The sequence below is a fragment of the Pipistrellus kuhlii genome, unplaced genomic scaffold (assembly GCF_014108245.1).
Source record: "Pipistrellus kuhlii isolate mPipKuh1 unplaced genomic scaffold, mPipKuh1.p scaffold_m20_p_7, whole genome shotgun sequence".
NCBI classification, from domain to species: Eukaryota; Metazoa; Chordata; class Mammalia; order Chiroptera; family Vespertilionidae; genus Pipistrellus; species Pipistrellus kuhlii.
In genome coordinates, this window is record NW_023425573.1 from 17,373,254 (window position 1) to 17,383,487 (window position 10,234).

A 10,234-nucleotide genomic window follows, 5' to 3' on the forward strand; every position below is an offset into this window, starting at 1 on the left:
CCGAGCCGTGTCTTTTGCCTGCACCCTTGGAGCCGAGAAGTCTAGGAGAGCAAGTGTCTGGGCTTTCTGGCAGGCGGTGGCTGGCCTGGCTGCCATCAAGACCTACGCAATAGGAATTCCCCAAATGTAGGCAGGAGGCTCAGGCTGTGGGCAGCCAGGACAACTGGACAAAGTTCTCTTATTTGAGGACGTAGCTGAGCTAGTCAGCCAAAATGAGCTTCTAAATACTCCCTCTGAATACCACTTCTAAATACCACTCTTTGCTGAAACCGGTTTGGCTCAGTGGTAGAGCGTCGGTCTGCGGACTGAAAGGTCCCGGGTTCGATTCCAGTCAAGGGCATGTACCTTGGTTGCGGGCACATCCTCGGTAGGGGGTGTGCAAGAGGCAACTGGTCGATGTTTCTCTCATCGACGTTTCTAGCTCTCTATCTCTCTCCCTTCCTCTCTGTAAAAAATCAATAAAATATATTAAAAAAATAAAAAATAAATACCACTCTTTGTCCATCTCTGGCTTAAGCCCTTCTCCTTAGAGAAGCGTTTCTGGGTCATAAAATCTAAACACTCCTCTGGATTCACGGCCATTACTGCTTGGGCCAATAACGATGCCGGAGAGGACTGTGCTAAGACTTACTACGCACTCCACCTCATCTGACTTTCAAACAGTCCTGGACATTCCCTGTATGTAGGGAGGAAAATGGAGTCCTTAGAGGTTTCCCCAAATCATATAGTAGTGCCAGGCTGCAAATCCAGATCTATTTTCAAAACTTTGGGGTTTCCCTGTGAGCTGTGTTAATGGGCTAGTATCTTACCATGTTGGGACTCTGAGGAGGCAGGGAATGAGCCACAGTCTTCCTTTTATATCCTGGCTACCTCTGCTATGGAGAAGATGTTCAATTAATGCTTGGTGGATATCAAGCAGAACCAATTCTGGAAGTTCTCTAAATCTCCCAGGAAGCCTGAACCCAGGAGTCACTTTGAGGCAGAAGTCTACTTAATAGGATCACATTGGGAAGGAAAATCTTAAAACCAGGGAATTTCCTTTCCTTTTGTTTTTTTTTTGTTTTTGTTGTTGTTTTGTTTTCCTTTTACCCTTTAACCCTACCTCCCCAAACGTGTTAAAACTGTCAGTAAGAGGTTTGCAACTGTGCATTATTTAATCATCCAATGGTTGTTTTTGAACCCCACCACTGTATTTGAGCCCCAATACTCTAGTACAAAAACAAACAAACAAACAAACAAACAAACAAAATAAACAAAAAAACACAATCTCTGCCCTGAGGAATTTACATTTTAGTGGGCAAAGTAGATGTCAATCAAATAAACAAATAAATGGTCATTTGTAACTCTGCCAAGTGTGATTAAGGATGCCTCAAGGTGCTATGAGAGAGGCAGGTCTGTCCTCTTTTGAGGACCTGGGGCTAGAGGTGGAATCTGAAAAAAGGGGGGGGGGGATTTAGACCTAAAGGGGAAATCTGTGAGTCCTTGAGGTGGCGATTTCCTCCGGGGTAACTATTGATCATTGAGCCTGCTTACAGAGAAGCGACAGCGGGACCAGGGGCCAGGTGGCTTGTTGATTGGCAAACAGTGTCAAGCCTGGAAGGAGCTCGCCACCGCCTCCCAGGTCCAAGCTGGGGATGACGTCGTCCCGGTGCAAGCCCAAAATAGCCGGCTCCGCCCCCATCTCCCGGCAGCCCGTGCAGCAGCACCCCCCCTCGCCTCCCCACACCCCGGTGACTGGCCGGACCGGCCTCCTCTGACTCTCTAGTAGTTTCCGTGCAGCTGACGCATGCCTGCGCGCACAGCTGGGCCGGGAGCGTCCTACGCAGCAGCCGCGAGCCAGGCAGCCGGTGCCAGACGGTTCCCCGCGGGGTGCAGGGGCGGGGCGCCGCCGGGGCCCGAGGACTCCGGGCCGAGGAGGTGCGGGCAGGGTGCCGTTCCGACTGGGGGCTCTGGGCTGGGCTGCGGAGTTAGGGGCTGCTGCGATAGGGCTCCCTGGGCCTGGGCACCGAGATAGCCAGTGGCACCGGCCTGCGGGGGCCGATAAGGCTGCTCGAGCGAGCCCGGTCCCCCGCCGCGAGCAGAGCCCGGTGGGCTCCGCTTCCCCTGGGAGCGCCGCCTGCCAGCCACCCTGGGGGGCTCCGGCCCCAGGGAGGCGCCCTTGGGTCTTCCTGCCTGACTCGTCCTTCTCTCCTGCAGCCCACGGAGGCCCCTCCTGACTGCTGACAGGTTGCCATGGCATCCTACTATGAGATCCTAGACGTGCCGCCGACCGCCTCCGCAGATGACATCAAGAAGGCGTAAGTGCCTCCCCTGCGCACCGCACAGCCTCTCCCACCCCCGCCTCCCACCACCGGCACCTTGGGGCCCGTCAGAGGCAGAGCCAAGTCCTTGACATCTGTAGGGAGGAGGGAGACCCCCGGATGAGCAGGAGAACGTCCATAGCTGTGAAGTTCTGCTGGGAGCTGGGTCCTTCTTTAGTAAACTTTCCCTTCTCCTCCCTTCTAGTCCTCCCCCAACCCCCAGCCCCTAGATGGGGGCTTTCTCAGGATGCTGGGCAAAGATGCCCAGGCACTGTGACCAGGAGGGACCACAGCCCCTCTACTCTCCATGGCCACATGTACACGCTCCCCCTTACCCCCACTTCCCCCACACACACACTTTTGCCACCCCAGCCCCATGGAGCCCCAGGGAGAGTTGGGGGCTGGGCCTTCTCACCCCCACATTATCATCTGTCACTACAAGTGGTCCTAGCACCGGCTGCAGAGGAGAGATAGGACTCGTTAAAGCACCGCAGCGGAGGCCGCCCAGCCGCTGGGGTGGAACAGGCTCACGTATGAAAGGACGTTGGCTGGCTAATGGGAAAGTGGGTCATTCTGTTCTCTGATGGGAAGTGCCCCCATTTGTCCCTCGACCCTCCCCTCTGAACCCACTTCCTGTAGGTATCGGCGCAAGGCTCTACAGTGGCACCCGGACAAGAACCCGGATAATAAGGAGTTTGCTGAGAAGAAGTTCAAGGAAGTGGCGGAGGCATATGAAGTGCTGTCAGACCGTAAGGCCACGGACAGAGCAGGGCAGCACCCATCACCCCCACTTCATGCCCCATTGCATTCCTTCCTAAAGCCATGCCTTTTCCAAGCTGGCATTTAGGTACCCCCCCCCCCCCCCACCACACACACGCACTTCCCACAGGGACTCTGGGGCCTTGTTCCTTCAAATGAGCACCTACTATGTGCAAACTACTTTTTTGTTCTTCCCCTGATCCTCTGAGCTCAGTGTCTGCTCCCCAATGTCTAGTAGTTGCAACATGGGTCCTGAGCAAGGAAAGGATGCCGGGCATGTATGCTGAGCCGCCTCTGTGCCAGGCATTGGTGGGTGTAATCTCCAAGGGTACTCACAGTCATCCTGCGAGGCAGAATCTATCACCCCCATTTTACTGGCAAGGGAACTGAGGCTGGGAGTGGTGAAGTGACTTGCTCAAGATCACACAGCTGGAATAGGAATCCAAGTCTTTTTTTCATTCATTCAGAAAATATTCATTGAATGTTTATGGTGCTGGACAGTACCTTTTTGCCCTCCATTGCTCTTTGTTGGGTCCTGGGGAGCAATGGAGGGCAAAAAGGCACTGTCCTCATCCTGATGGGTTTATCACTTTCTGGTCAGGGAAGATTGATATTCGCCAAATAAATAGATAAGCAAGAGTATTCCAAAGGAAAGTAGCAGGGGGCTGCGATGGTCCCAGAGACCTCTCTGAGAAAGTGACATGTAGGCTGAGCCCTAACCAAGAATAACACAGTAACAATGAGCTCACATTGACAGAACACTTACTATGCATCAGGCATGGTGTTAAACTGTTTACATGAATTGTCTCAATTTAATCCCGCAACAACCCTAGGAGGTAGGTGCTGTTATGTCCATTTTACAGATGAGCTGCAGCTAAATCCTATAGCCCCTGTCCCCTTTGCACCTTGCTACCCCCAAGTGTCAGCCTCTGGGCGGTCTTCTGAGAGTCTTAGGCCAAAAGGGGAGGCTGTCACCCCAGAGGCAGGGAGAAATGACCTGGTCTCTTCTTCCAGAGCATAAGCGAGAGATCTATGACCGCTATGGCCGGGAAGGGCTGACTGGAGCAGGTAGGTGGGGTGGTGGGGCCCAGAAATGGAAGTGGGTCAGGGAGGAGAGGGGGAGGGCAGCTTCTTGCAGCGGATGCTCTCTCGGGGGTCCTGGCCGTGCCTTAGGTGAGGTGCCCTGGCTCTGCCAGGGTGTACACGCTAAGCCCCCTCCTCAATCTGCCTCTCCAGGAACTGGCCCATCTCGAGCGGAAGCTGGCGGTGGTGGGCCCGGCTTCACCTTCACCTTCCGCAGCCCGGAGGAGGTCTTCCGGGAGTTCTTCGGAACTGGAGACCCTTTCGCGGAGCTCTTTGGTGAGTGGACTCTGGAGGCTTCTGACTAGCTTGACTCCACCCCCAACCCCCCCGCAGGCCCGCCCTCCGTCCGCTGGAAGGTCCTGATGGGGGAGGCAGAGAGGGAAGCAGAATTCCACAGACGGAAGATGTTGTGGGGGTGGGCCCAGTGAGAGTGGGGACAGAACCTTACACAGGCTTGAACTCACGTGGCCCCGGAGTGGCGCTTTGGAGACTTGTCATATTAAACGATAACAATGATACATTGTTAGGCCTCCACAATGACAGCCATGAAGCAAGGCTCAAAGCCTCACGTGACAGTATTAATGCCATCACAAACAACAGCAGAGACCATTTTTTGAAATGCGTAATATGAACCCTATGAGGCAGATAATTTTATCCTCATCTGCAGATGACAAAACTGAGGCACTTTCAAATCACTTGCTTAGAGGCACAGCAGACGGCAGAGCGGGACAGAGCAGAGCGGGACTCGTCGCCGTGTTTGCCCGACATCACACCATACTGCTCTTCTTCTATTGAAGGAACTATCTGTCCTCCCTCACTCTTTCCCTTCCCACCTACTTCCTTTATTCTTTATTGTGGACAGGATTCACTACTGAGCTTTTTCACATATAATATTAAAAAGGAATTTATAAATAAGTTCAAGCAGAAAAGAAAAAAAATCAGGCTTATGGTTTATGATTAGCAGCTTATGTTTCTAGACTTTAAAGAAGGATTCACACACACACACATATATATATATTTTTTTTTGAGGAAATCTCTTCACCAGATGATTGTTAATATGCTTACTGTTGCAGAAGAATTGAGCCCCTTCTCAGATCTTCACAGCCGGGGTTCCCGACCTGCAGGCCCCTTCTTTGCCTTCTCGACCTCCTTCCCTGGACGCGCTAGTAAGTGCTGTCCCTTCCCATTTTCACAACCTCCGTGTCCTGGAACCCTTTGCCTCAGCTCCTGGCTTTTCCAGGGCGCTCTGCTGCATCAGGAGCCCTGCCTGTGGGGGGAGCACACAGGTTTCTGGCCCATTGTGACTGCAGCCTGCTGCATACAACCCCGGTCTAACAACCTCTCCTCCTCCTCCTCCTCCTCTGTCCCAATGCCAGATATCTCCGCCTCGTCTTTCTCCTTCAGTCCTGGGGCTGGTGCTTTCCGCTCTGTTTCTACATCCACCGCCATTGTCCAAGGACACCGCATCACGACACGCCGGTGAGGGCTCCTTCTGGGGCCATACGGGGTGGAGGGGGAGCTGCATACAACCAGAAAGTCAGCCCCTTGAGGGCAGAGCCCAGTCAGTCCTGTTCACTGCAGCATCCCAGAGCCTGGACCAGCGCCTGTGGGACTCAGGCATGCCCGCTGAATGACCTGTGCTGTCTCCCCCAGAATCATGGAGAACGGGCAGGAGCGGGTGGAAGTGGAGGAGGACGGGCAGCTGAAGTCCGTGTCAATCAATGGTGAGGAGCAGCTCTGCCACTCAGTCCCTGGCAGGAAGCCCCAGCCCCACGCCCCAAAGCTACCTCCTCACACTGCTGCAGTCTCCACTCCCTTGGAGCAGGGAGGGAATGGCAGCCACAGGCCAGACTTGCAGGATCTCTTGTTAGTGATCATGGGGATGGGAACCAGGACAGGGGCTTGAGAAGCCTCCAAGGACACAGCTAATAACTGTTATCATTAGTGGGGTGCATTTGTAGAACTCTGCTGTTTTTAAGGCACTTGCATGCATACCACATCCTCTATATTCTTCAAACAGCCAGGGAAAAGCAGGGCAGTTGGTGTTTGCCCTAGTTTTCACTGGAGGAGGCTGCGCCTCAGCACAGTTAAATGGCTCTAAACCCACGTACCCTGGGGTCCAAGGCTCTGTCCTACTTAGTACGGAGAAAATCCAGGAATGAAACTCAGGACGCAGGATTCCTGGAGATGAACTCTTATCACAACTCCCCCTTGTGCAGGGTGGTCGCCATGGCTAACCTTTCATGCCTGCAGACCTGCTGACCCTGGGAACACTGTACTGTCTTGTGTAATCATTGGAACAATTTGGCAATGCAGAGTTTCTCATCATTCCCATTTTATAGATGAGGAAAGGGAGGCTCAGGGAGGTTGAATAACTTGCCCAGGAAGGTAGCTCCTGCTGGAACTGAATCCCTGCCCAAGTTCATAACGACTATGCTAGGTGTTCACATGCATGGATGCCAGTTCCAAAACAGGAGCTGGAAGTGGCCAGAGTCGTTGCTGCATGAGGCAGCCTGGCAGGATTCCCCTGGGTTGGGCCAGAGGGCCTCATGGTGGCTGTGACTCCTGCAGGTATCCCAGACGACCTGGAACTGGGCTTGGAGCTAAGCCGTCGGGAACAGCGACAGGCTGTCACCTCCAGCTCCAGGGGCGCTCAGGTGCAGCAGCCCCCTGCCTCACGCCTTCTTGACAGCAGTCTCTTGGATGAGGATGAGGACATGCAGCTTGCCATGGCCTACAGCCTGTCAGAGATGGAGGCAGCTGGGAAGAAACCGGCAGGTGGGCGGGACGCACAGCGAAGACGGCAGGGGCAGCCCAAGGCCCAGTACCAAGATCCGGGCATGGGGGCGACTCATGGGAGAGCAAGGGATGACACAGCCAAACCTGGCTCACCCCTGGAGGATAAGGCCTCTCGGTGCCTCATCCTCTGATCACCAGGCTCACCCCACCCCAATTCTGGTGACCTGGGTCCTGCTCACTGTCAGAACAGAGGGTGATGTGGCCCCTCCAATTCCATGCTCCCCCTACAGTTTCCCTCCAGGTCCCCTGCACTCCAGTGTGGACTCAGGCTTTGCTCTGCTGGGCTGATAGGTCCCTGGTGAAGCCCAGGCTGGGGGCACCATGGCTGTGGGAGGACCTGGGGAGCCAGGATGCACTTCGTAAACGATGGGGGCTCCCTAAGGGGCATTAGTGGTTTGGGGCAGGCCTTCTGTGCGCAGATCTTCTGCAACCTGTGTTGCTGATGATGTCAAGGAAGGAGGACTTGGCCTGGGGTTCTCTGAGCCCGAGTCGCCAGCTCCACGGAGGAGCCTTCAGCTCTCCCTGTCCAGCTGCGGGCACCTTGCCCTGGTTTCTGTGCTGTGTTGAACTCTGACTGTCTCTGTTGCTTCCCTTCTGGTGCCGCTGCTCTTCCTTACTCGGCAATTGCCTGTGGGCCGCATCGCTTGCTTTCTCTGCTTTCTGGCTAGGACTCCCTTTTTCCTTCCCCAGGAAGGCCTCTCTGTGTGTCTAGGAAGATGCTGTGGCCGGTAGGGCCATAAGGTCTTTCTGGGAGGCGAGCTGGGTGGGGTGGGAACTTCTGGGTCATCCAGATTTGGAACCAGAGCCCACTCCTCCTCCCTTCCTCTTGCTGCCTCAGCCTGCCCTAAGCCTCGGGACTAAGTAGAGGTGAGGCCCGCTAACCCTGGAACAGTGGGATAGTGCCAGAGTGCCCCAGGAGGGAGGCCTACGAGGAGACTGTGCCCCATCTTACTTCACCATGCATCAGGGCTCAGGGAGAGGCCACAGGGCTAGCCCAGGTCTGCATGCTCTGTGGCACTATCCTCCACGGCTTGCTGCTGACCCTCTCTCCTGTCACCCACCCCCACTCTCTCCCCAGATGTGTTCTGAGCTGGATGTCCGGGATCCAGAGTCGATGCACAGTTCCTACAGGACAGCGCTCTCCTCTGTGCGCTGGGAGGGGACCCTCCATTCCTCTCCCTCACCTGTGCTGAGCATAGAGCTGGGCTTGGGTGGTGGGTGGGGGCTGGGTGGGAGGCGTCAGTAGTCTTAGCCTGTAAACTCGTCACTGGGTGTTTAGTGCTGTCTCTTGGATACTACTAGTCCCAGAATGCAACACACCTGGCCTCATTTCTGATAGATTGTGCTTGGGGGAAGTGGTGTGTGGTTATGGAGCTGTGCATCTTGGGACATGTATTTCCACTCCAGGTCAGCCTGTCACTGGCTGTGAGATGGGGAGAACTTACCATTTGACGTGTCCCTAGCAGGGATGTTGAAAATGTGGATGAAGGGGTAATGGTCCGAGCTTCCATTCCCCTGACACTTCTTGCTAGCAGTGGGATTAGCGTGTACAAATCAAAGCCCTGTGGCATCTGGGAGAGGCTCTTTTTCTGTGGACAGTACTGGGGTCTGAGGAACAGCTGGGATGGGATCCCTAAAATGTTGATGCGTGTGGACCGGCAGAGAGCTTGAAGGGAAGGGCCCTCTGGCGCGCGCACACGTGTGTGTGTGTGTGTGTGTGTGTGTGTGTGTGTGTGTCTGGATCTGGGATTGGCATGCGATGGGTACTCCAGGCATGTTGCTGCTTGTATGGCTTCTATGGCCTCTGACCCCGCTGATCATTTTTTCCAGCACCACAGCTGAGCTGCCACTCCTCCTCCCTGCCTGGGGAGCCCAGTGGCCAGGGAGGGGAGTGGTGGAGCCGGGGTATGCCAGACTCTGTGTCATTGTGTCTCAGAGACCTATCAAAGCCAGCTGGGCTGAGCAGAGGCCAGAGGGAAACACTGGACGTCAGTCAATAAAGCTGAGTTTCGAGAGCTCGGAGGTGCTGTGCGCCTGTGTCCTTCCTTTCCAGGGAGGCCCGGGGACCTCTGGGACAGTGGGTGACACACCTTCCTTTAGTGTCCCAACACCTAGAGGTTGCAAGCCTTCCCGGCTGAGGGCAGACATCCCCTCTTTGACTGGTCTGCTCCGCCCCTTCTCACATTCCCTCTACCCACCCCCACCCCCCACCACCGCCCCAAGCAGCACATGTGGAATCCCAAAAAGTGCTCACTCATCTCCTGGGCCCCACAAATGGCTTTGCCAGGCAGCTGCGTTTCCTCTTATGCAGGGACCACCACCCAACACTCTGCAGCACAGTTAGGACCAGACTAAGGTATGACTAGACTGAAAGCCTAAGGACAACAAAAAGCAGGGGACACGTGGTGAGAACCTGTGCAACTGTACGTAGACTAAGCCCTTTCCCAGGTTTCCTTAGCCCAGAGCCAGTGGCGAGTCTCAGGGGCCCGCCTCCCCCATGTGGAGTGGCACAGGTCTGCCCCCAACTCCTCAGGACCTAGGAGTCCAGGCCCCCAACTCCTCAGGACCCGGGGAGGAGAAAGCCAGGCACCTCTCCTGTCCTCTAGACACTTGTAGAGATGCCCCTCCAGCCACGGGGCAAGCACCTTTTCATCGCCAAGCGGGACGGTGCGGCTCACCACCAACTCTCTCTCCCATTCCAGGATAAACGCTTGGCTCCATCGTCAATAGCCAAAGGTCCATAGTGTATTTTTCTGAGAGCAAGGAAGCAGCCTAACCTGAAAGAAGAATCCCAAGCTTCTATCTGGAGTGAGAGAGAGATCTTCTGGGATTTTGCCAAGTGGTGGTTTTGCCCACTTCTAGCCTTTGAGAGGTCAAACATACTGGAATGTATGAAGATTAAACAAGTGAATGCGTGCGCCTCAGTCGAGCCCAGGTGAGGCCTAGGAGGACCAGGGGGTCTCATTGCTGGTCCCTTCGTTCCCTACAAGGAGCAGAGAGGACTTGCCCTGTTCTCCAGGTGAGGGGACTGAGCCTTGGCAAGATGAAGTGGCTGTAACTCCCAAGTAACTGCAGGCCCAAGGTTCATTTTGTCTCATTTCTTTGTCTGAGGATGCTCATGAAACACAAGGGAGGGCGCAACTGGGACCATACCGGAAAAACAGTTCTGGGAGCAAGGGGATAGGGAAGAGGTGCCCCTTGCAGGCGACTGTCTGTTGTGACATCTCACAGCCTGAGTTTAGGTAATTTTGCCTAAGGTGTGGCAGGCAGTTCGCTTAATCTTAATCTCAAGC

General features: G+C 54.8%; 1 protein-coding gene across 10 annotated transcripts; it reads left to right on the forward strand.

Annotated features, from left to right (window-relative positions):
- The first annotated feature begins 1,717 nt into the window (after positions 1–1,717).
- DNAJB2 (DnaJ heat shock protein family (Hsp40) member B2) lies at positions 1,718–9,855 on the forward strand. Of its 10 annotated transcripts, none has more exons than XM_045575737.1 (10): positions 1,719–1,917; positions 2,197–2,297; positions 2,940–3,049; positions 4,074–4,127; positions 4,296–4,418; positions 5,216–5,621; positions 5,796–5,866; positions 6,714–6,920; positions 7,780–7,808; positions 8,020–8,956. In XM_045575737.1, exons 2-9 carry the CDS (start codon positions 2,233–2,235, stop codon positions 7,800–7,802), a joined length of 1,059 nt encoding a protein of 352 aa, XP_045431693.1. In that variant the 5' UTR covers positions 1,719–1,917; positions 2,197–2,232; the 3' UTR covers positions 7,803–7,808; positions 8,020–8,956. The 10 variants fall into 10 exon arrangements, with proteins under 10 accessions (XP_036277708.1, XP_045431693.1, XP_045431695.1 ...); XM_045575742.1 differs by lacking the exon at positions 7,780–7,808 and having other exon boundaries at positions 1,726–1,917; positions 5,216–5,308; positions 5,519–5,621; XM_045575739.1 differs by lacking the exons at positions 7,780–7,808; positions 8,020–8,956 and adding an exon at positions 9,644–9,855.
- Positions 9,856–10,234: the final 379 nt, after the last annotated feature.